General features: G+C 48.8%; 2 protein-coding genes across 2 annotated transcripts in view; one reads left to right on the top strand and one right to left on the bottom strand.

Annotated features, from left to right (window-relative positions):
• Positions 1 to 7721: 7721 nt before the first annotated feature.
• KLHDC7B (kelch domain containing 7B) lies at positions 7722 to 11033 on the top strand (the record flags this gene model as incomplete). Its single annotated transcript, XM_080811840.1, has 2 exons — positions 7722 to 8120; positions 8280 to 11033. The coding sequence occupies 2 exons, from the start codon at positions 7722 to 7724 to the stop codon at positions 11031 to 11033; spliced, it is 3153 nt and encodes a 1050-aa protein (XP_080667966.1).
• Positions 11034 to 12441: 1408 nt separating this feature from the next.
• SYCE3 (synaptonemal complex central element protein 3) overlaps positions 12442 to 25604 on the bottom strand; it is a 29753-nt gene continuing 16590 nt past the window's right edge. Inside the window, exon 3 of the mRNA XM_080812422.1 lies at positions 12442 to 12628. Within this exon, the coding sequence (XP_080668548.1) occupies positions 12471 to 12628 (158 nt within the window). The 3' untranslated portion in view covers positions 12442 to 12470. The remainder of the gene's footprint in view (positions 12629 to 25604) is intronic.

The following is a 25604-nucleotide window of genomic DNA, read 5'->3' as shown; positions in this document are numbered from 1 at the left end:
CTTAGCAAAGTATTATCATCGAGGCAGCTGAGTGCTTAGAGGAAGGTCACTCTGCCTGTTTCAAGGACTTGTCAATGGGCTGTAGGTAGTAAGGACATTTAATAATTTCTCTTCTGCCTTTGTTTCCCACATCACACTCAGAAGTCCCACTGTAAGGGAGTCTGAAAAATGTAGTGTTTAGTTTTTAGTTCTAAAATACAGGAGAATGAGTAGAAGCAGCTGGTGAGGACGGAGGCTGAATGCAGCCTCGCCCAGATGCCGTGGAGCATCGAGAGTCTAGATCTGAGCATCGAGGCTCCCAGTCACACACCGAGTGAATGTGTTAAATGGGTAGACACACACACCTGGGGCTGAGCGGGGACGTCGAGGCTGGAAATGGGCAGCATTTCTGCCGGAGCCCTGCAAGTGGGGCCTCTCCGTCCAGCCTCCCCCACCTGCAGTTTCCTGGGGCTGCGTTCATGGCAGCAGAGCAGAGACCGTATGACCTGCAAAGGCGAAAGTAGTTCTTATCGGGGTCTTTACAAAAATAGGCACCGTAGACCCTGGACTTGACGTGGACGTGGATGAGTGAGGGCGGAAGGAGCACTGCCTTCCTGGGTACTGTAGTCGCCCCGGGCTAGAGATATGGCAGAAGTGAGTCCTTGGTACATAATTCCTAAGAAAGTGACAGTCTCTTGGGCTCAGCTATAAGGCCACATCTCGGCTAACAATTTCGAGAGCCATCGGGTGGTGGGACCTTTGGTGAGCCCACTTCTCAAGGTTCAAGAGTCCTCCTGGGTGACGGTCATGTCAGCAGAACAGTGTTATGCCCTCCAGAGTGAGAGCCTGTCAGATCCCAGGAAGACGTCCCCACACAATTACGCTCACACCAGCTCCCACGTGAGTACCTTACATGGTTGTAAAAAGGGCCGTTCACGATGGGCATCACTTAGATCTGCACCTCGGCCACCAGCGCAGTCTCTTTTTATGTCCCCAGGGCCATCGAGCAGTGCTGCCCCCACGGGGCATCATTCATGTGGAGCAGGGACCCCACGAGGGTCGTTGTCATCTGCAAGGCTCGGGAGGGACCTGGTGCAAGGCCTGGCCAGGCCCACAACAGCCTTGCGGCCCACGTTTGGCTGCGAAGAAGAGGAGGGACCAGCCGCCCGTGAGGGGTCGCAGCGGCCAGCTGTTTAATGTTGGTGGACGTTGAGGAAGGCCATTTCTTGAAACTGGTGAAGTGGAGTGTCGGGGAAAACGGCTAAACCCCCGAATCAAGAAGCAGCAAGAGCGCGGAGACCCCGGCCCTTGGAAGCGGCCCCCGGCCGCTCGGACCGTCCTGGGTGGCGCGCACACGTCAGCCCTGAGCCGGCTTCGAGCTCTCAGCATCCGGACCTCAGTGGAGAGCGGTCGTCGCTGCGACGTGAGCGGGAGGCCTGGGACACCACCTAGAAGGAGTCTCTCAAAGCGCAGGGAAAAACGGGGAGATGAGAATCGTGAGGAAGAAAGATGAGCAACTTGGAGCAGAGGCGCAGCCGGTGTCGGTGCCCGAAGTTCCTGGACCAAAACTGGAGTCGCGTCTGCTCAGCTGGAGGCTTGAGTCCCACCAGCGAGGCGCTCGCTGAACCCAGGCCGGCTCGTCGGGAAAGACAGGGATCCATTTCTCCTTCTTTCTTTTTAATGTCCGCACAGGTCCTCTGCCCATTTCGATTCTAAGATAAAGATGTCCTGGGGCGCCTGGCTGGCGTGGGTCATGCGGCGCTTGATCTCAGGATCTCAGTTCACGTCCCACATTGCGAGTAGAGATTGCTTGAAGAGATATCCTACAAGCTTCTAGGAAGAAAACCCAAGTTAACCCACAAAAGGCAAAATCAGACTGGCACCAGGTGTGTTGTCTTGAACACTGGGAGCCAGAGGACAGGGGGATAGCAAAAGGTCGCCGCAGGAAGAGACACAGCCCGGAACCCGTGGCTCCGTGGGAACAGGCCCCACCTGTCCCAGCATGGCCTGGTGCTGGGGGTGGGGTGCCAGGAGTCAGGGGCAGAGCATCTGGGTGAGGGAGATAGTAGGAAGATTGCAAGCCAACGGCAAACACACCAGAACCAGACCTCAACATGGGAGCAAAAAGAAATACCGTTGAGTGAGGAATCTCTCCATCCGTACGCGCATGGTGGAAATGAGACACAGAGACAGAGACAGAGAGACACACGGAGAGACAGAGACAGAAAGACAGAGAGACAGAGGGAGAGGAAGGGGGTGGGAGGGAGAGAGGTTCTAATGAAGTTTAAACTATTTTAGCAGAACAGATGCTTGGGAGATGTAAAATCCCTCCAAATTTCTCCTGGGGATCGGGAGACGGGGAGAGGAAAGGGACAGAGAAATTATTCTAGAGGTTTTGTCTTGTGGAGGGATCTTGTTGGGAGAACGTACTAGACATCTTGTTTCTAACCAGTGGCGGAATCGTGAGCGTCTGAATGGAGAGGGCAGGGGAGGAAAATGTGCAGCAGTGGCGCATTGGAGAGTTTCAAATGAGAAAGCCAGAAAATGGAAAGAATATCAAAAACAAACGAAAAACCCCATCCTCCACCCCCTGGGGAAGAGGAGGGGAGGAAAAACACTGTAAAAATTGGAAACGAAGTGCACAAGCAGGGGGAGGGAGAAGCAGGCTTCCCACCAAGCAGGGAGTCTGATGCGGGGCTCATTCCCGGGCTTTGGGATCATGACCTGAGCAAAGGCAGCCCCTTAACGACTGAGCCGCCCAGGCGTCCCAGTTGGGAGGGGATTTTTGTTTTGTTTTGTTTTTTAAAGATTCTATTTATTTATTTGACAGAGAGAAAGACATCGAGAAAGGGAACACAAGCAGGGGGAGCGGGAGAGGGAGAAGCAGGCTCCCCACCGAGCAGGGAGCCTGATGTGGGGCTTGATCCCAGGATCCTGGGATCATGACCTGAGTAGAAGGCAGATGCTTAATGACTGAGTCACCCAGGCGCCCCGGGAAGGTTTTGATTACAGATTCCATTTGTTGTTATAGGTCTGTTGAGATTTTCCATTTCTTCTGAGTCTGTTTTGGTAGTTTGTGTGTTTTTAGGAATTTGTCCATTTCATCTAGGTTATCTAACTTATTGGTGGACGGTTGGTCACAGTATTCTCTTCTAACCCTTTTCTTGCCTGTAGGGTTGGTAGTAACATTCTCACTTTCACTTCTGATTTTAATTTTTTTGTCTTCTTCCTCTTTTTCTTCATCTAGCTAAAGGCTTGTCAATTTTGTTGATCTCTGCAAAGAACCAACTTTGGTTTCATTGATTCTATTGTTTTTCTTTTTAATCCCAAATAATTAAGACACTCACAAGAACTTATGGGTGTTTTATAAAGTCAGTGTTCACTTAGATTTATTCACACGCTCGTCATTTGTGTTGGTTTCGCTCATCTTTCCTTCCAACATTCTCAGCTCTTTCATCTGGTAGGGTTTTCTTTACGCCTAAACCACACAGACAGGTTAGCATTGACTTCACTGAAGACTCTCAGTGTTTGTGGGGAAAGGTTTTTGCTTTGCCTTCATTCTTGGAAGGTGTGTCTTCTAGCGGTAGGACTTGAGATTGGGAGTTATTTTGTTTCAGCACATTGAGAATTCCATTAAATTGTCTGTTGGCCTGTGGTTTCTCGTCATGGAGAAGTCAGCTGAAGGCTGTCGCTCCTCTGGAGGTGAACCGTCTTTTTCGGGGGTTTGGTCTTCAGATTTTCCATCTTTTGTCTTTCCTTCAGTGTTTCCCTCTGGTCTTTCTTGGTATGAATTTCCTTTTATTTCTCCCACTTGACATTCATTGGGTCTTTGGAGTCTCTGAATTGTCTTTCATCAATTGTTATCTGTATGACATTAAGTTTTCCAATCCCTAAGTGTGGTAAATGTCTACATCAATTTAGAATAAAAAAATTAAATTTATATATGAACCGAATTTAGCAACTGATTTCAAGATTTAGATATAGGGGCGCCTGGGGGGCTCAGCAGGTGAAGCCTCTGCCTTCAGCTTGGGTCACGATCCCGGGGTCCTGGGATTGAGCCCCGCATCAGGCTCCTTGCTCAGCGGGGAGCCTGCTTCTCCCTCTCCGTCTGCCTGCTGCTCCCCCTGCTTGTGCTCTCTCTCTGTCTCTCTCTCTATCAAGTAAATAAATAAAATCTTCAAAAAAATATTTAGATATATAAATTCTCCCCTTTGGAATACGAGGTGACTTTCACTATGCTTTATCTTCTCTCTCCCTTCTCATACTTTGTCCACATTTTAAATATTATGCCTTGGGCATCTGGGTGGTTTAGTCGGTTAAGTGTCTTTGGCTCAGGTCATGATTCCAGGGTCCTGGGCTTGAGCCCCTATCGGGCTCCCAGCTCCTTGGGGAGCCTGCTTCCCCCTCCGTCTGCTGCTCCCCCTGCTTCTGCGTGCACGCTCTCAAGCACGCGTTCTCTCTCTCTGTCAAATAAGTAAAGTCTTTAAAAAAATATTATGCCTCTTATTATGCCTCTTCTATTATGGCTCTTCATAATACTGGTATTAAACTTCATAGCCACATTGTTAACAATTATTGAGGTAAGTTTTCCAATACCACATTTTTTTTTTAAAGATTTCATTTATTTATTTGACAGACAGAGATCACAAGTAGGCAGAAAGGCAGGCAGAGAGAGAAGGGGAAGCAGGCTCCCCGCCGAGCAGGGAGCCCGATGCGGGGCTCGATCCCAGGACCCTGAGATCATGACCTGAGCCAGAGGCAGAGGCTTTAACCCACTGAGCCACCCAGGCGCCCCGCCAATGCCACATCTTAAAGTCATGTGCGTTTTTTCATCCTTCCCATATTGTTGAATGCTTACGTTTTAGCTTTTTTCATTTTAAATCATATTGTATTGTTTGTTTTTTTTTAAATAACCTTTTCCTTTTTTGCATGAATTTTTCCCATGTCAGATGAATTCCTTAAGAGGCAGTTCCTGTGGGGTGTGATTATTAAATCTGGGATTTATATTTTCTAAGCCTTAAACATTATTCTATTTATTTATTTATACATATATAAAAATATATGTATACTTTTCAGTATAGGATTATTTATTATATTCTTTGTTTTTTAAATTTTTTTTATCATTTCTGATTATATAATATTTCCTGATTTTAAAAATGACAGTCCCAGAGAAAACCCTGCATTTGGTGGGGTTTGCTGCTCTCCACTGGGAATTATGTCATCACGTCACTGAGTGTTTCAGAGAGGGAACAGTGGTGGCCAGGGCACCATCCAGCTTTGTTCAGGCTCCGTGACCAGGGAGCACCGGGGTCTTCCGTGACTGGCTGCGGGGGACCAGCTCATACGCGGATGCGTCTTCCCAGGCGCCCAGGGTCTGGACGGTGGGCTGCCGATAGGCAGGAGACGTGCCCATTCCTGTTCTGGGCTGTCTGAGGAAACAGAAGCCTCGGGTACTAGCATGAGTCCCTCCCCATCCCTGCCCCAGCAGGGTGCCACTCGTGGTCACATCGACTTTCTTGTTTGTTTCTCACCTTGACGGTAACTTGGATATTTACACTGTCTCATGGCACAACCGGAACAATTTTTGTTTCACAGTTTGTCTAGATGACTTCATGTTCTGTCACCTTTCCAGCAGTACTACATTTTTACTTCCTCTGGGAAGTTAGGAGGGCGAATCTCCCACAATTTAGGGAGGTACCATGTCCCCAGGCACCTTCCCAATAGGGAGTTTCTCCATGCGGCAGAGTTTTGCCCTCCCCCTGGATTTTGACAGAGGGAGGTGTTTTCTTTCTATAGAGGACGGGACTAGACCCTTCCTTGTGCCACCAAGACCCATCACAGTCCTTGACACCTTGTGAAATTGTTTGGGGTGATTTCCTGTGCTTGGTTCTTCCCCACCATGGCACCCTAAGGTATCACTTGCTGGCCACTTCTCCCGTTCTCTGACAGCAGCCCGGGGCTCTGCTAACAACAGGTGTTTTAAGAAGCTGGGTAGAAATGCCTGATAGTGTGTGGCATGGCCTATAAGGGGATGCAGGTCATCTCCAACTTTTCAAGGTCTTTGGACCCCGAATAACCAAGAGGCAGGCCCTGGGACTGGGACAGGAATAAGTGCAATGTCCATAAAGCCTTCCACCAACTTGAGATCCACCTTAAGGGATGGGCCCGCCTTCTACCCTCCTACTGTCATCTAATATGCTCAGGGGAGCCGGGAGGCCACCCGATGGGTGAGGAACCTGAGGTCCAGCAGAGCTCAGGCTGGGTGCCAGGGATGCTCCTGGGCCATCTCACTGCCTGAGTCCGGGAGAGGTCCTGTGTCCTAGAAAAAGTAATGAATACATGTTGTGGGGGGCCTGCCTTTGTCCCAGAGACTCCTGGCTCTTTTTCATATCGGGGCCCCGCTTGTCCCAAGACTTATTCCTGAGGTCAGGTTAAGAGAGAAGTGGATGGAAGAACCGCAGCTCCTCCCCCGAGAAACCACGCTGAGGGAGGCCAGACGCACACCCAGCAGCAGTATCTACGAGCTGACCAGCAAGGGGGCTGAGTTCCAGTAAGGACGCTGGAGGGGCCTGATTTGGCTAAGATGAGGGAATGGGAATGGGATGGGGTACCCGGAAGTCAGGCTGACAGGTTAGGGGTCAGAGGAGCGTCCCGGAGGGGTCCTGGGGCTGGCTGATGGGGTAACAAGGGTAAGAGCAGGCTGGGGTCAGGGCTTCCTGGGGGCACCGGGAGAGGCATCTGAGTAGTCAAGTTGGTCCGTGGGGTGCAGGGAAGGCCCAGGAGGCTCTAGAAAGGGCAGGTGGGTTGTAATAAGCCAGACCAATAAAGAGAGAAATACAACTTTTGGATTTTCTTTATTTTGTTCATTTTCCCCCCTCTTGACAGCTTAGCAAATTCCTTTAGCAAACTCTAGCCCATCTCTGCTGAGCTCAGGGTAAGGGAGGTCCAGCGGCTGCTGGGAGAGGGGAGGTGGGGGCCCCTCTCAAGCACCCTTCTGCGTCCCGGGAGAGAAGAGGGCGAGTCTCCAGTTCGTGGCCGAGGTGACAGGAGGTTGCACTTTCTAAGACAGTGCTTAGTGTCAGGACGAACGCCCTCCACAGTGTCCCCCGGTCCGAGGCCGTCCTGCAGGGCTGGCACCGTGGGCCGTAAGCCTCTCCACCCCTCCTCCGCTGGCCCACGGTGGAGCCGACTTCTTGGGTTTCTGGTAATTTCATCAGGGCTGCATCATGTTGCTCAAGCTACAGATAACATCTCCCTGGGGGTAACTCTTCCCTGCCAGAGCCCCTGAGGCTAGACCCAGGGTCGGAGCTGGAATAATGGGGTGCAAATCCGGGGGCTTGGAGGGTCTGTAGGCAGAAGCAGGTCGGCTGGGATCTGGAACAGTGTTAAGGAACAATGCCATTTGCCACTGGATCCCATGGGAAAGGAGAAGGGGCCAGGTGGGCCTGGAAAGGTTCCCCGAGCTCCTGGAGCTCTTGGATATTATGTTGTCTCCTGATAGCTCCACCGACAAAGCCCAGTCCAGGGGCGGGCACAGACACCCACCCCCTCCTAAGCCAGGCGGAGCGACAAGTCCCCCAGCCCAGGTCTACCTTAACTGGGCAACTCTGTGGGCGGGGCGCGTCGCTGATGCCATCTGCGCAGACAGCAGCCCAGGCCGGACAGCGGACCGCCCTGCAGGCAGCACGCACAGCCTCCAGCTTGCTGACCTGGCTCCCAGGCTGAGTCTGCCGCCCAGCACCATGATCCAGGGCACCCTGGAGCCTGATGGCCTCGGCTGGGGCTGGGACGGGGAGGATGACTGGGACGGCGCTGTCCTGACCCTGCTGGCGCTGGCTGTGGTGGGCGCCACAGCACTGGCCTTGCACTGGTTTGGCTCTGGGCAGGACCAGGAGGCAGCAGGACCCGCACCCACAACCCCCGGGGCCCAGCCTTCTCAGGCGGGAGGAGCCAGGCCAGCCCTGCCCCTGAAGTCCAAGGTCAGTGGTGGTGTCGAGGGACACAGCTCAGGGCAGGGGAAGTTAGACCCTCCGGGACGTGGCCAGAGGAGTCCGGCTGCACCGGGGACCCAGGATCAGAAGCTCCAGGGAGCTGGAGGTCTGGCTGCCACAGCTCTACCTCCACTCAAGACACCTGGCGAGGTGACCCTTGGAGGGATTTGGGGGCAGCAGCAAGGTCATGCCAGTGCAGGAGCCCCCCAAGGTCAAGGAAGGGAGCCTCTCAGGCCAGGTGCTGCCCCCCTGGGTCCGAGCAGAGTAGGGGGGATACCTGGCCCCATCCTGATACGCTTCACCCCTCAGAGTCCTGGCAGAGAGTCGGAAGGACGAGTGAAGGCAGGAGGCGTCCGAGTCAAGGCGCCAACTCACCAGGGCCTGGTCCCCACCACAGAACAGGACACCAGTCCCTGGCAACAAGGTGTAGGGCGACCTGGCTCACTAGAGAGAGGCCCCGGCAGCCGGCGGTGGCAGGTGGACCTCAGCTCAGGAGGTAGGAACCGCCACGTCCCACAGCTGGCCTCCCTGCGCCTGGGCGCCGTGGTGAGTGTGTGGGACGCAGTGGATGCTGCCGGCAGCCTCGCCACAGGCTCTCAGAGGCCCTCTGCTCCCCAGGAGCTGCCTCCGTCACACACCACACAGGCGGGGCCCCCGGCTGAGGGCATAGAGAAGGGGCGCAGGGAGCGCAGCCTCCAACCGGCTCCCGTCCCGGCTCTGGAGAGCGGGGAGGCTCAGGGACCCCCAGCCCCCGGGGAAGGCTGGCCTTGGGAGAGGAAGGGTGTTCTTGTCACCAGGAGCACCAGCCAGGCCCCAGGCTCCACGGGCCCACGGCCAGAGGGCTCTCAGTGTGGACACTCACTCTTGTCTCAAGGGCAGGGGACCACAGACGCCAATGACGTGGTAAAGGCTGGGGCTACTGGCTCTGGAGATGGCTCTTTCTTCAGCTCGGGACTGGGTGGGACGGTGGGGCACGCGGGCCACCGTGTCAGAGAAGGGGGAGAATGCCAGCGAGGCCAGGGGGGGCAGAGCAGTGAGCAGAAGGGAGGCGGTGGGGACAGAGGAAAGTCCACAGACGCCCCCGGAGGCGCCCCCTCCCTGAGTCCCTCAGCCACGCCCTCCCCACACGTCCCCCCGACCCCAACCCCGGCCCCTGCCCCCAGTAGTGGGTCAAGGCCTATGACACAGGAGCACAGCGTGGCCCTCCTCAAGGACAAGCAGGAGGGACAAATCCCAACCAGCTGGGAAAACCTTATTTCCATGGTTCTTAGGAGTCACCCTTTCCCCAGGCAAGAGAGACCCCAAGGGAGAGCCCCAAAGGCAGCCCCCGAGAGCCCTAGAGGTCCCAGCACTGGTGCCCCGTCTGAGAGCACAGAGTCTGGTTCTCCGCCTGAAGGGGCCGCCCGCAGCCTGGAGCTCAGGGAAGGCTCCTCGGACGGACCGGGCCCGGGGGCAGACGCGGGGGGCCCGGCTGAGGCGGGACGAGAGCAGCAGCAGAGCCGCGTGGAGACCACGGAGGCGCCCGCTCCAGACCCTCCGCCAGGTCGGAGAGGGGATGCCGTCGAGGAGAAGCGAGAAGACCCTGCGCCGCCCGGTGCTGCCAGGCCCGGGGCCCCGGCCCAGCGCCCCGAGCCGAAGCAGCCTGGCCCCGAGCCCTCCGCCCCTGGGCCGGGCGCCTCGCGGCCGGTCCCGCAACCGCGGAGACGCAGCGCGTGCGGGAGAGCGGAGAGCCCCGGGCGCGGGGCCGGCCAGGCCGCGCCGCGGAGGCGCCCGGGAGGGGCCCGCGGGGAGCAGCGGGGCGCGGCGGGCGGCGGGGCGGCGTCCCCGGAGAAGCGCGAAGAAGCCGCCAAGCTCGCGGGGCTTCTGCAGAGGCCGGGAAAGCGGGCGGCGGCCCGGGAGCCGGCTTCGGCGGCCGCTCTGCCACCGCGGCTGGACCTGGGCAACTGCCTGGACGTCCTGGCCTTCGCCCGGCGGCACGGGGAGCCCGGCCTGGCGCGGGACACCTACGCCCTGATGAGCGACAACCTGCTGCGCGTGCTGGGAGACGCGAGCCTCTACCGGCAGCTGAGCGCGGCGGAGCGCGAGCGCATCCTGAGCCTTCGGACGGGCCGGGGCCAGGCGGTGCTGGGGGTCCTCGTGCTGCCCGGCCTCTACCCGGTGAGCCGCTCGGGGCTCACCAGGGGCCCCTGCGGGGAGGAGGCTCCTGCGGCGGAGTCCGCGGCCCCGCCGCCCCGCCCGCACCTGCACGTGTTCAACCCTCGAGGAAACACCTGGCGGCCCCTGACTCAGGTGCCCGAGGAGGCCCCGCTGCGGGGCTGCGGTCTCTGCACCATGCACAACTACCTGTTCCTGGCGGGCGGCGTGCGCGGCTCCGGGGCCAAGGCCGTCTGCTCCAACGAGGTCTTCTGCTACAACCCCCTGACCAACATCTGGAGCCAGGTGCGGCCCATGCAGCAGGCCCGCGCCCAGCTCAAGCTGGTGGCCCTGGACGGGCTGCTTTACGCCATCGGTGGCGAGTGCTTGTACAGCATGGAGCGCTATGACCCGCGCACGGACACCTGGACCTTGCGGGCGCCCCTGCCCGCAGGCACCTTCCCTGTGGCCCATGAGGCTGTGGCCTGTCGTGGGGACATCTACGTCACCGGGGGCCACCTCTTCTACCGCTTGCTGAGGTACAGCCCTGGGAGGGACGCGTGGGATGAGTGCCCCTACAGTGCCAGCCACCGGCGCTCCAGCGACATGGTGGCGCTGGGAGGCTTCCTTTACCGCTTCGACCTGCTGCGCGGCGTGGGCGCTGCCGTGATGCGCTACAACACGGTGACGGGCTCCTGGAGCCGGGCGGCCTCCTTGCCGCTGCCCGACCCTGCCCCACTCCACTGCACCACGCTGGGCAACACCATTTACTGCCTCAACCACCAGGTCACGGCCACCTTTACGGTCTCCGAGGGGACTGCCCAGTTCCAGGCCAGAGAGCTGCAGCCCTTTCCTCTGGGGAGTAAGGGGGTGCTCTGTCCATTCATCCTGACTCTGCCTGCCACGGACCCACTGCAGACTGCCCTCTGAGCTGCTGCTCTCCAGGGAGACCCTGGGGCTGGGAGCCCGGCAGCACGTGGGGCATAGACCTCACGGCTGGGATCCAGAACTTTCTGCCGTTGTTGCTGGGACTTTCCTTTTCTAAGACTCATGATTTCCCCCTTCCATATCCCCCACCCCATAAAAGAGACTTCTCACCCTGGGAGCTGAGGCTCCCTGTACCCGTGAGCTGGTTGCTGGGCGTCCCAAGACTTTTCCCACCCTCCCCCCACAGCATGTTGTCTCCTGCCTTTATGACTTAGCTCTTGCCCTCACACCTCAGTGGGCTCACATAGCCCCTCCTCCAGGATGGTTCTCTTCCTCTGGGCTCCGGGGCCAGGCCCCCTCTTGCAGCACTGCACTGTCTGGAAGAGCATCTGTGGGTCTACTGGTACTCTGAGAGTCAGGGACTGATGAGGCGTACTTAAGGACCAGGATTTGGCTTGTGGAGGAGCTGAGTGACCGCTGAGTGGAGCAAGGAGGTGGCTAGAGATACAGTCGCACTTCCTGTATTTTGTCCCTAGGGCCCCAAGCTGGGCAAGGAGTCTGTAAGGGAGTGGGAAGGGGAAACAAGAAACAGAAGAGTCCTCAGGAAAACGTCCTTGCCCCAAGCCTTGGGAGCCTGGCTTGGCTCTTCCTGGGAACAGCTCTATAGTCTTCCTTCGTCTGACTGGTCCCCAGAGGCCTAGAACCCTTGTCTATGAAATGGTCCTGCTGACCGCAGCCCCCTCCTGTAAGCCCAGCCCAGGCCTGGCCAGGACCACTTGGGCTCATGCCCCTCTGTGGGATCTCTCCCACCTGCTCTGCCCCACCAGAAGCCAGCCTCGCTTCCCACCAACCCCCATTCTTGCGTGAGACCCAAGTTTCCCCCGAGCTCCTTCTCTTATTAGCTGTGGACTTCGAAGAGACATCTAATTTTACTCTTCTCATCTGTGAAATAGGGATAATGAACATGTTACTCAGGAGAGTTGTGAGAACCTAAGGTCACATAGGTGAGCGCCCAGCACAGTGCCCAGAATGAATAAATGATGTTCCCCTTTGCGTATTTTGGAATCCACCAGAGGAAGGTAAATAAATCTGCCTGAATACTGCTGCCTGTCCCACCCTCTGACCTGGTTTGTCCCTGTCTGGCCCCGTTTTGGCTTTTTATTCTATGCTTGGTGCTTCTGGCACTAAGTATGTTTAATTCATCGAAAGCATCGGCATCTCAGAATTCTCATTTTTTGTTCACAAGGTTTGATATGCTGCTGGGTAGGACAGAAAGGGGTCCTCAGGGTGTTCTTAAAAATAAGTTTATTGAGAAACAAGTACGGTTCACACAGCTGTCCATTCTGGTCGCTGTTCCTCTGCCAGCAGAGAGGGCTCCACACCTCAGGGGCTTCTCCACGTCGGCTGAGGGCAGCGTGGGGGCCGCGGCGGGCGAGGGGCCTACCGCTGACGCTTGGTCTCGGTGAGCAGCTCTTGCCAGTTCTTCTCCATCTCCTCCTTGCAGTTGAGGAAGGCGTCCTCCAGCCGGCGCATGGACTCTGCCAGCGAGGGGTTGGTGCGCATCACCACCATGTCGTAGGCCATCCACGTGGCTTGCACTGCAACAACGAGACGGGCCCTGATCAGGCCACAGAGTGGGGCTGGGCTCTGGAGTGCCTCAGGGAGGGCCCTGTGCCTCTGACCACTCTAAGCATCCCAGGGCCTACATCCTGCTGTTACCCAATGTCCTGAAGGAGGCTATGTGTTATAGGGTTCATAAAAACCCCTATTACAACTTCTCCCTACACAGGACAGTACTAAACCCTCCCTGACCTCACATGGGTCTTGACTTCTGGAGGCACCAGCCCATGGCATTAAGGCTAGAGGCCAGTCTGATATAAAATATTAGGAACACTTAGAGCAAACAGAAGTCCTTACCCATCTGTGGCTCACAGCTCGTGGCTGCAGGGTGAGCCCCGAGTGGTCGGAAGGCCTACCGAAGCTCACGTGGGGAGATGCTCGCCCTCCAGCGAGGCCCTGAGCCTCATGTCACCTTGTGCATAGTGGCCTGGGATGCCGGCCCACCTCTACCTCGGTACCTCTGTGCTTTCATTAGGGCCAGTCCGCAGAAGAGACAGGCAGAACGAATAATAATAATCGCGCTTGAGTATCTACACGTGACCAAGGTCAGCAGCACAACAGGCTCGATGTTTTACAGAAAGTAATAACTGTTTGGTTAGGGGAAAACTGTCAGAAAATCTATGTGCAGTACCTCAACAGATAGAGGGGATAGAGTTATATAGTTTGTACAGGAATTCTTGAACTTTTGGGTACGTGAGAGTCACTTGGGACACCTGTTGAAATGCAGGTCACTGGCCCCTCCCACGACTCAAAGGCTCTTTTTTTTTTTTTTTTTTAAAGATTTTATTTATTTGACAGTGAGAGAGACTGAGACAGAGAGGGAACACAAGCAGGGGCAGAGGGAGAGGGAGAAACAGACTCCCCACAGAGCAAGGAGCCTGATTCGGAGCTCGATCCCAGGACGCCGAAATCATGACCTGAGTGGAAGGCGACACATAACCACTGAGTCGCCCAGGCACCCCTCAAAGAGGTTCTTATCTAGCAGGTTGGGAATGGTGCCCAGAACCTGTGTCTTAATGAGTGGACCACCCTTGCAGACCACCTGAGAAGCAGGTGGAGCACGTACCTGGGCGTCAAAGCAGTCAGCTTCCGGGCTCGCCACTTGCTACCTGTGTGACCAGGAACAAGTGACTTAAATGTACTAACCGCACCTGTAAAGGACAGACGATGTCCTAATCTTGCTGCTTGCTATGAAGATTAAATGGATGATATATGCAATTTGCCTAGAACATATTAGGGTGTTCAAGACAGGAGAAACTCTTACTATAAAATAAATAATTGATATGTTCAGGGCAAAGTTAGTATGGTAAGAAATAAAAATTCAGGAGAAAAAAAGGGCTTTCAGAAATGAGTTTCATGTAGTTCCACATGGCAGTTGGAATTCTAGCTCTGAGTTTCCTAAGGCCAAAGTAGAGGAAACATATTCAGGTTTAAGACTCAGTGGCCAAAAATAAAAACGAACCCATTAAGACACTTTTATCCTATGAAAACATTTTCTGATAGGTATATTTTTTGAGAATTATGTAATATGTTTTACTTTTTAAAATATTTTATTTTACTTATTTTATTGTAATATATTTTATTTTTTAAAAGATTATTTATTTTTAGAGAGAGAGGGGTGGGAGGGGCAGAGGGAGAGAGAGAGAGAGAGAGAATCTCAAGCAGACTCTATACTGAGTTCAGAGCCCGATTCAGGAGCTCAGGCTCCCAGGACCCTGAGATCACCACCAGAGCCAAAATCAAGACTCGGCTGCCTGACTGCCTGAGTCACCCAGGCGCCCTGACGGCATCTCTACTTTAAATACAACATGTTTCTTCTGTGGCTATAGTTATATGTAATCACTGGCCAAAGAGAGCTGTTGGCACAGCGCCAAGGCACAGTTCAGAGAAGGCAAGTCGGTGAGACAACCAAAACACCGCATCAAGAGCGAAACCCTCTTTGATTTGATCCAAGGAAGAAAATTCAGAATGCAGAGAATAGGAAGGACTCATGATCGTAGGAAAATCCTGCAGAAATATGTGTTTCCTGAGTTTTTAATTCATTCAGTATTTATTGAGCACTTTTGTGTGGGCGTTTTTGCTCTGGTAGCCCCGCGATATAGCAGTGTATAAGACAGACGCACCGTGCCGTCATGAAGTGTCTATCCCAGCCGCTGTGGGAGGGGACAGAAAAAACACACAAGACAACTACAGGCTGTGAAGGCAGCAAGCCGCATGTGTTGTGGCAGAGAAACGGGGCAGGGGGAATCTGACTTTAAACCAGGTGATAAGGGCAGGTGCTCTCTCTGAGATTTTGGTAAGGTCTGCGCAGTAGTAAAACTAAGGTCATCATCTCTGGAAAAGCCTGAACAGCAGGTACCCTAAGAAGCCAATTGGGGCTCACCCCAAACACTGATAACCTTCTGGGTAGCGTTAAAGCCCTCACATGGATATTAAGGAGAAATGGTGAAGATGTACATGTAGATGCAGGGTTCAGTAAAGGATGTAGATAGAGAGCTCCAAAAATCTGCTGTAGGGGAGGGGCAGACATCACTTAGGGCTATCGTAGGTGAATCTGCTGTGTGGGCCTGGAAGGTAGAAACGGAGAACAGGGAGTAAAGGAATGAAGACAAGAAGCCAGCTAAGCCATGTGATGAAGGGACGGAGATGAGCCTGGGCTTTACAGCCGTACACAGATTCCCACCTTTGGCAAAACAGACCAATCAACATTTTAAAATGTAAATGGTGACATTCTGCTTCCCAGTCTTGGGCCCCAGATGGTCTTATGGATGAATTCTACCAAACTTTGAAAGAAGAGTTAATTCTTTTTTTTAAGAATTAAAAATTATTTATTTACTTGTGTGTGAGAGAGCGTGCACAAGCAGCATGCAGAGGAGGAAGCAGGTTTCCCACTGAGCAAGGAGCCCAATGCAGGACTCAATCCCAGACCTTGGGATCACGCCCTGAGCAGAAGGCAGATGCTTAACTGACTGAGCCACCCAGACTGGACTCACCCAGTGAGTCCAGAAATTAGGAAAAGAAGGCTGATAATCTCATTGTATGGGTATAGAAGCTTCCTACTTATATTATAGGAAATTTGAGAAAAGAGATCAGCAAAAATAAAAACACAATTTTCCCTAAGGTGGTTTGTTCTAAAATCAAAGATCATATGAAAAAATTATAGGTCTATTTCACATCAATATAGATATAAAACTCTAAATATAATATAAGCTAATCAAATATAACAGTGAGTTAAAATAGTATGTTATGATCAAGTAGAGTTTGTAAAAGAAATTCAAGGATGACTGAGTATCAGAAAATCAATCACTGTAATTAATTAAGCACATTAATAAAAAGGGGGAAATCAGGGGAATATCTCAATTAAAGCCAAAAAAAGCAGTTAACAAAGTTTAATACCTATTTATGATTTAAAAAACCCCAAATCCTAACAAATTGGAAATAGAATGAGACACCCTTAATTTACTAAAAGTGATATACCAAAACCTACAATGAACAATATACTTAATGCAGAAACTCTGTATATACTCCCTTTAAAATTGGGATCAAACAAGGATACCTCTGACAATGTTACTGGTATAGGAGATGCTGGCAAATGGAATAAAGAATTTGGAAAGAAGTAAGAGGTGAAAGGATTGGATGGTAAGAGATAAAACTATCAGTATCTGGGGAGGCCTGGGTGGCTTAGTCAGTTAAGCAACTGACTTTTGATTTCAGCTCAGGTCATGATCTCAGGGTTGTGAGATGGGGCCCCACGATGATGACAAAGGGATCCACACTCAGTGGGGAGTCAGTTTGAGATTCTCTCTCCCTCTGCCCCTCTTGTGCACTCTCCCTCTCTAAAACAAACAAAAACCAAACTATCAGTATTTGTGAATTATAAAAATGTACATGAGCAAATAAAGATCCAATAGCTAAGTCAATCTTAAAAAATGAAAGTTAGAACGGAATATGCCTTATCAGATATCAAGATATCCTATAAAGTCATGTATATATATGTGTGTGTGTATATATATATATATATATGATTTTATTTATTTATTTGAGAGAGAAAGAGCGTACACAAGCAGGGAGGGGGCAGAGAGAGAGGGAGAAGCAGACTTCCCACTGAGCAGGGATCCCAAAGCAGAACTCGATCCCAGGACCCTGAGATCATGACCTGAGCTGAAGGCGAGGCTTAACTCACTGAGCCACCCAAGAGCTCCCCTTTAAGGTCATGTTTTTTAAAATAGTGGGGTATAGGAGTGCCTGGGTGGCTCATCAGTTAAGTATCTACCTTTGGCTCAGGTCATGATCCTGGGATTGAGCCTCACATCAGGCTCTCTGCTCAGTGGGGAGCCTGCTTCTCCCTCTCCCACTGCCTGCTGCTCCCCCTGTTTGTGCTCTCTCTCAAATGAATAAATAAAATCTTTTTTAAAAATGTGCAAAGAGACCAAAGGAAGAAAAGAGACCAAAGGAAGAAAAATAGTAAGTTCAGAGATAGATCTAAGTATACACGCAAATTTAGTAGAATGATAAAAGTAAAACCAAAAATCAATGAAAAAAAGACAGTTACTACAGATGAATTAAAGATATAAATATAGGGGCACCTGGGTGGCTCAGTGGATTAAGCCTCTGCCTTCGGCTCAGGTCATGACCTCAGGGTCCAGGGATTGAGCCCCGCATCGGGCTCTCTGCTCTGCGGGGAGCCTGCTTCCTCTTCTCTCTCTGCCTGCCTCTCTGCCTACTTGTGATCTCTCTCTCTGTCAAATGAATAAATAAGGTCTTTAAAAAAAGATATAGATATAAAAATTAAAATAACATCCGTGAATCAAAATTTAGCAGAACATCTGTGATCTTGGGACTTCTTTTTTTTTTTTTAATTTTTATTTATTTGTCAGAGAGAGAGAGAGAGAGAGAGAGAGAGAGCACAGGCAGACAGAGTGGCAGAGGGAGAAGCAGGCTCCCTGCAGAGCAAGGAGCCCGATGTGGGACTCCATCCCAGGATGCTGGGATCATGACCTGAGCCGAAGGCAGCCGTTTAACCAAATGAGCCACCCAGGCGTATGTATTCTTGGGACTTCTTAAAACCTCCAAACCATAAGGCAAAATATTGGTGAGTCTTTCTGTCAAATTTTTTTTTCAACTAAGGACAACATGGAAAAGTTTTCAAAAAATGATAGAAGAAATTTATAATCCTTAAGGATGGTAATGGGTTAATATCTATAATACACAAGATACATTTCTAATTAATAAGACATAAAATCCAATAATTAAAAGAAAACCCCCTGGAAAACAACAAGTGTTGGTGAGGATGTGGAGAAATTGGAGCCCTTGTGAGCTGCTGGTGGGGATGTAAGGTGGCACGTCATGTGTAAAACAGTCTGACATCTCTTAGGAAGCCAGGCAGAGAATTACCATATGACCTAGCAATTCCACTTCTAGGTAATATTCCAAACAACAGAGAGCGGGTTCTCAAACAAATTACTTGTATACATATGTTAATAGTAGCACTATTCACAATAGCTAAAAGGTGGACACAACAAATATCAATCAAATGATGAATGAATAAATAAAATATGATACATCCATACAGTGAGATTATTATTCAGCCATAGGAAGGAATAAAATACTAATATATTCTATAGTATGGATGAACCTTGAAAATATTATGCTAAGCAAAAGAAGCCGGAAACAAATTGCATTTACATATTATATGATTCATTTATATAAAATATCCAGAATGGATAAATCCAGAGAGAATGGAAACAGATTGCTGGTTACAAGGGGCTGGGGATAGAGGCTATGGGGATGACTGCCTAGGGGTACAAAGTGTCTTTTTTGAATGATGCACATATTTTGAACTAGATAGAGTTGGTGGCTATAGGACATTGTGAATGTGTTAAATGCCCCTAAATATATACTTAAAAATGGTAAATTACATGGTGTGTGAATTTCACCTAAATTTTTAAATTTAAATTTAAGATGTAGGTACTGTAATTATCTTTATTTTTCAGAAGTAGAAACAGAAAGGCAGAGAGGTTAATTAGCTGCTAAAGTCACACACGTAATAAGTGGCCCAGGCAGGATTTTACCCAAGTAACCAAGCGCCAGTGTCTGTAATTTTTCTTTTTTTTAAATTATTCTTTTACATTTTATTCCAATAACTTTATAGTTCTACCCCTCACATTCAGGTTAGCTAGTTCTTTGGTTATTTATTTATTTAAAATAGTTCATTTATTTATTTGAGAGAGAGAATGGGAGGAAGAGGGAGAAAGAATTTGAAGCAGACTCCCCGCTGAGTGCAATGTGGGGCTCAGTCCCATGACTGTGAGACCATGACCTAAGCCAGTACTAAGAGTTGTACACGTAACTGAGTGAGCCACCCGGGAGCCCTAGTTGGTTATTTATTTATTTACTTATTTAAATATTTTATTTATTTATTTGACAGACAGAGATCACAAGTAGGCAGAGAGGCAGAGAGAGAGAGGGGGAGCAGGCTCCCCGCTGAGCAGGAGCCCGACTTGGGGCTTAATCCCAGGACCCTAGGATCATGACCTGAGTTAAAGGCAGATGCTTAACTGACTGAGACCCTCAGCCACCCCTGGTTATTTATTTTTAAGTAAGCCCTATGCACAATATGGGGCTTGAACTCATGACCCCCAAATCAAGAGTCATTTATTCTACTAACTGAGCCAGCCAGGCACCCCTCCAGTGTCCATATTTTTAACTACCTACATTATACTGCTTCTTATGGTCCATAAGAAGAAATCCAAAAGACTAATGACCATATGAAGGAAGTCTGGAACTCTACTCAAATAGATCTTCATAATACAGTTGAGTTTAAAAAGGAAGGTACAGGTTGAAGATATAATGCAATACATGCAATAACATAACTTAAAATACATGTATAAAAACAAAATTACAAAATTTACAAAAATACACAGAAAGGGAATAAGCAAAAAAAAAAAAAAAAGAAATGGAAATAAAAGAACTTAAAAAGAAATAAGTGAAGATTGTTATATGGATCAGTGATAATAACACACTGTGAACTTCGAAGTAAGCCAAACTCCCTGCCAGAGAACCATTAAGAAAAACAAATCGACAAAACCAGAATCATTAGAAAACAACAAATGAAGGACCCACTATGATAGAGAGGGGATTACTATTAATCACAAACCAAAAAAAATTTTTCCTCCCTGTGCCATGGAAGGAGGTACCAAGGGAAACAATCACATTCCAATACCTACTTCACTGTTAGCAAGGAAGATGTCAAGAAGCTTAAGACACAAGCTTTCTTAAAATGCATAAAAAGTTGGGTTGCCTGGGTGGCTTAGTCAGTTAAGCATCTGCCTTTGGCTCAGGTCATGATCCCAGGATCCTGGGACTGAGTCCTCACTGGGCTCCTTGCTCAATGGGGAGCCTGCTTCTCTCTCTGCCTGTTGTTACCCTGCCTGTGCTCTGGCTCTCTCTCTGAGAAATAAATAAATAAAATCTTTAAAAAAATGCATTAAAAAGTTAGGGAGCTCAGAAACATTCATTCATTTAAAAAAATATCTATTAGGGGCGCCTGAGTGGCTCAGTGGGTTAAAGCCTCTGCCTTCGGCTCAGGTCATGATCCCAGGGTCCTGGGATCGAGCCCCTCATCAGGCTCTCTGCTCCGCGGGGAGCCTGCTTTCTCCTCTCTCTCTCTGCCTGCTGCTCTGCCTACTTGTGATCTCTGTCTGTCAAATAAATAAATAAAATCTTTAAAAAAAAATCTATTAAACACCTGGTATGGGTCAGCACCTGTTTAAGTTCTGGGGACAGACCAATGAGAAGAAATGTCAAAGTCTTGTCCTCATGATCATTATATAATAAACAACACTAAGTAAACATATAGTATGTTAAAAAGGAAATAAATACTAAGAAGAAACATGAATCAGTGAAGGAGGGTTGAGAGTGGTAGGAAAAAAGGATTTGTAATTTCAAGAAAGGCACTCAGGAAACACTTCATTGAGAAAGTGATGTTTCAATTACCTTTGGATGAAGTTCTTAATGTTAATATAGCTCAATTTATCAATCTTTTATTCTGTGTTTAGCATTTTGCCTCTTGTTTAGGAAATTCCACCCTAATCCCAAGTCACAAGATACTCTCCCCTATTTTCTTCCCAAGTTTTATACTTATTTTTGACATTTAAGTTCTCATCATGCTGAAGCTATTATGTGTATATGTGGGTAGGGATCCTTTTACAATTTTTATTCTTTATGGATAACCAATATCCCCAGCTTAATTATTAAATAGTTCCTTCTTTTCCTCCACTGATCTGCCATTTCACCTCTGTTATATACAAAAATTCTTGGGCACCTGGGTGGCTCAGTTGGTTAAGCATCTGCCTTCTGCTCGGGTCATGAGATTGAGTCCCGCATTGGGCTCTTTGCTCAGCAGGGAGTCTGCTTCTCCCTCTCCCTCTGCTGCTTGCACTCTGTCAAATAAATAAAATAAAATAAAATTCCTGTGTGTGTGAATTTGTGTATGTATGTGTGTTATGTGTGTACATCTGTGTGTATGTGTGAGCGTGTGTGTGTGTGTGTCTGTTTCTGGGCTCTCTGTTGTATTCTGTTACTCAACTTGTCTATTCCTAAGTCAAAATGACATTGTCTTAACTATACAGTTTTAATACATACGTGTGTGTGTGTGTGTGTGTGTGTGTGTATGTGTATATATATATATTTAAAGATTTTATTTATTTATTTGAGACTGACAGAGAGAGAAAGAGCGACCACAAAGAAGGGGAGAGGAAGAAGCAGACTTCCCGCTGAGTGGGGAGCCTGACTCGGGGCTTGATCCCATGACTCTTGAGATCACGATGATCTGAGCCAAAGGCAGATGGCTAACCGACTGAGCCACCCAGGGGCCCCTTAACTATATACTTTTATAATAAATCTTGCTAATGGTAGGATAAATCCCATCCTTTTCTTCCTCAGAAATATCTTAGCTATTTTTGGCTCGTAAGTCTCTCATAAATGTTTTAGAATAAACTTGTCAAGTTCCATGAAAAACCCTAGAAGGATTTTCACTAAAACAACTTTAAAGCCTAGGATGAAATCTGGGGAGAAGAGACACATTGGTCGCTTTAAATCTTTCTGCTCATGAATGTTGCTAAAGCTCCATTTATTTGATCTTTAGTATCTGTTAGTCAAGTTTGATCATTTTTTGCATATAGGCCTTGTACATTCCTTGTTAAGTTTCTTCCAGGGGAATTCATAGATGTGTGTGTGTGTGTGCGCACATGCCTGTGTGTGTGAGTGTGTGTGTTACTGTTATAAATTCCTTTAAAAAAATGTGGGGCGCCTGGGTGGCTCAGTGGGTTGAGCGTCTGCCTTTGGCTCAGGTCATGATCTCAGGGTCCTGGGATTGAGCTCCGAGTTGGGCTCCCTGCTCAGCAGGGAGCCTGCTTCCCCCACACTCTCTGCCTACTTGTGATCTCTCTGTCAAATAAATAAATAAAATCTTTTAAAAAAATGTGCTCTCATTCTTTGTTTTTGGTATGTAAAAATGCAATTAACTTTTGTATACTGATCTTATCTGCAGCTACCTTGCTAAGCTTTATTATTTCCAATAATGTATGCTTTAGATGCTCTCTGTAAATGTGGTTGCCAGCCTCCAAGTTGACTACAGTAGTAGCCCTATTTTTCCCTCATCATTGAAAGATAATATTGCTGGATGCATAATTCTGGGTCAATAGTGTTTTTATGACATTTAGATATTATTCCACTAACTTGTGGTTTTCATAATTATTGATGAAAATTCCACTCCAGTTGTCACTCCTTTTCGTTTTCTTTCTCTCTGCTTTCTTGTAGTTTTTCTCTTTGTTTTTGGTGTTTTGAAGTTTTGCAATTATGTGTGTAGATATAGATGTCACTTTACTTTGTTTCAGATGTGTTTTGTTTCTTGGATCTGTGATTTCATTATTCATCTGTTCTGGAAAATTCAAAGATCTTATATTATTAACTATTGTTATTGTTCCATTGTCTCTAATGTCTTTTTTCCCCTAGATTTCAAGTAGATATATGTTAGACCTTCTTCATCTACATCATAAGTCTCTTCATCTCTTCATACTATTACTTTCTTTATCCCTTTTTGATGCATTATTCTCCAATTGATTATCTCTTCAACTGTTGTTGATTTCTTTTTTATCTTACAATTTTACTTTTCCTTTTGAGAGGCTTCAATCTGTCTATTCTTGAATTCATGCTCACCTTAGTACTTGCATCTGTTACCTCTGCAGCCCTTTTATACGTAGCTATTTATACTCTGCAGCTGACACTGTCTACAGACCGCACAGATCTAAGATCTAAGTATGTCGGCTCTTGTTTCTGTGGACTTTCACTCACAGTGGCTTACCATTTCACGTATTTGGAAGGCAGCTATGCTCATGGCTAACCCACCAACACTGTATTTGGTAATATTTATCTGTAAGGTCACTGCTGAAGTAGCTCCCAGTCTCCTGCACACTGCTATATAGTCTCTCAAAAACATGTATCTCTTTATGTCACTCCCCTGCTTAGCTTTCTCCAGTATTCCTCTGTTGACTAAAGAATGACTGCTTAGTGTGGTACACAAAGTCTTTCATGTTCTGACCCCAAATGATTGACTGACATTTATTCTCTACCACTTTCACTTATAGTTTATTCTTCAGTAGTTGAAATTTATTTTTTTCTAAAGATTTTATTTATTTATCAGACAGAGATCACAAGTAGGCAGAGAGGCAGGCAGCGAGAGTTGGGGGGAAGCAGGCTCCCTGCTGAGCAGAGAGCCCGATGCGGGGCTCGATCCCAGGACCCTGAGACCATGACCTGAGCCGAAGGCAGAGGCTTAACCCACTGAGCCACCCAGGCACCCCCAAAGTAATTACTTTTTAGTTATTTTCTTCCTTCCATGACCATCAGCTATAGAAACAGGGACCTCATAACAATACTGCTGCAGGGCTGTACACTGGGAAAAGGGAAATAATCAGACCTTTTTGGGATTACTAGACACTGGCTCTGAATTGATGCTAATTTCTGGAGACCCAGAATATCACTACCAGTCAGTACAGTGATCTACCACTCAGAATAGGGGCTTAAGGAGGTCATGTTGTCAACGGAGTTCTAGCTTGGGTCTGTCTTACAGTGGGCTCAATGGGTCTCTGAACACACTTTGTGAAAATTTTCCCAGTTCCAATACGCCTAATTGAAATAGATCACTCGGCAATTGGGAGAATCCCTATATTTATTCCCTGATCCACGGAGTGAGGGCTGTTATGGTAGGAAGGCCAAGTGGAAACCACTAGAACTGCCTCTACCTATGAAAGCCAGAAAGCAAAAGCAACACTGCGTTCCTGGCGGGATGGTAGAGATTGGTGCCACCAGTAAGGATTTGAAAAATGCAGGGGGTGGATCTCTCCACATTCCCATTCAATTTGCTGATTTGGCCTGTATAGAAGACAGACCTTAGAGAACAACAGTGGATTACTATACACTCAGTCAGATTGTAGGTCTACTTCAGCTGCTTTCTAGATGTGGTTTTGTTGCCTGAGCAAACTAATGCATCCCCTGATATCTGATATACAGCTTTTGATCTGGTGAATGCTTCTTCTCTGTACTTATCAGTAAAGACCACCAGAAGCAGTTTGTTTTCTGCGGACAAGGTCAACAACACATCTTCACTACCCTAACTCAGGTGTACCAACTCTCCAGCTTGATGCCATAATGTAGTGGGCAGGGACTTTTAATGCTGTTCTCTTCCCCAGGACATCAAAGCGGTCCATTACACTGATGCTATTAAGCTGACTGGACCCGCTGAGCAAAAGAGGTCTGACACAAGAATATATACTGCGTGAGTCCATTTATATGAAACTCTAGGTGATTAGATCAGTGGTTGCTTGGTGCTGGGGAAGGAAGAGTGGGAATTCGCTGGGGAGGGGCAGAAGAAAAACTTTTAGAGTGATAGAAATATTTTGTATTTTGATAGTTGTGTTGGTTACACTGGTGTATACATTTGGCAAAACTCAGCGAATTGCATACTTAAAATATGTTTATTTTATTGTTTGTAAGTTATACCTAAATAAAGGTGACTTAAAAATAAAAAAACAAGAACACAATTTATCAATCCTTATGGGTTGTATAAAAATATCTAGAGAGGGATGGGACGCCTGGGTGGCTCAGTTGGTTAAGCAGCTGCCTTCAGCTCAGGTCATGATCCCAGTGTCCTGGGATCGAGTCCCACATCAGGCTCCTTGCTCTGCAGGGAGCCTGCTTCTCCCTCTGCCACTCTGCCTGTGCTCGCTCTCTCTCTCTCTCTCTCTAACAAATAAATAAATAAATAAAAAAAAATCTAGAGAGGGCGCCTGGGTGGCTCAGTGGGTTAAAGCCTCTGCCTTCGGCTCAGGTCATGATCCCAGGGTCCTGGGATTGAGCCCCGCATCGGGCCCTCTGCTCAGCAGGGAGCCTGCTTCCTCCTCTCTCTCTCTCTGCCTGCCTCTCTGCCTACTTGTAATCTCTGCCTGTCAAATAAATAAATAAAATCTTTAAAAAAAATATCTAGAGATAAATCCACAGCCCCAAATGTTTTCATGACTTAAAAAGGAATAAAAGTGAATGAACGAAGCATTCCATGTAAAGGTTTAATAAAACAATAATAAGAATATTAGGGAAGGGGGCGCCTGGGTGGCTCAGTGGGTTAAGCCTCTGCCTTTGGCTCAGGTCATCATGATCTCAGGGTCCTGGGATCGAGCCCCACATCGGGTTCTCTGCTCAGCAGGGAGCCTGCTTCCCTCTCTCTCTGCCTGCCTCTCTGCCTACCTGTGATCTCTGTCTGTCAAATAAATAAATAAAATATTAAAAAAAAAAGAATATTAGGGAAGGCAGAAGGAAAGAGCCCAGAAACCCAATTAGGCTCAAATACGGAGAAATAGATACATATTGAGATGCTTTCCTGGACCAAATGCCCTTCTC

This window comes from Martes martes (assembly GCF_963455335.1).
Source record: "Martes martes genome assembly, chromosome: 8".
In the NCBI taxonomy this organism is placed as follows: domain Eukaryota; kingdom Metazoa; phylum Chordata; class Mammalia; order Carnivora; family Mustelidae; genus Martes; species Martes martes.
This window is presented reverse-complemented; position numbering and strand designations above follow the sequence as displayed.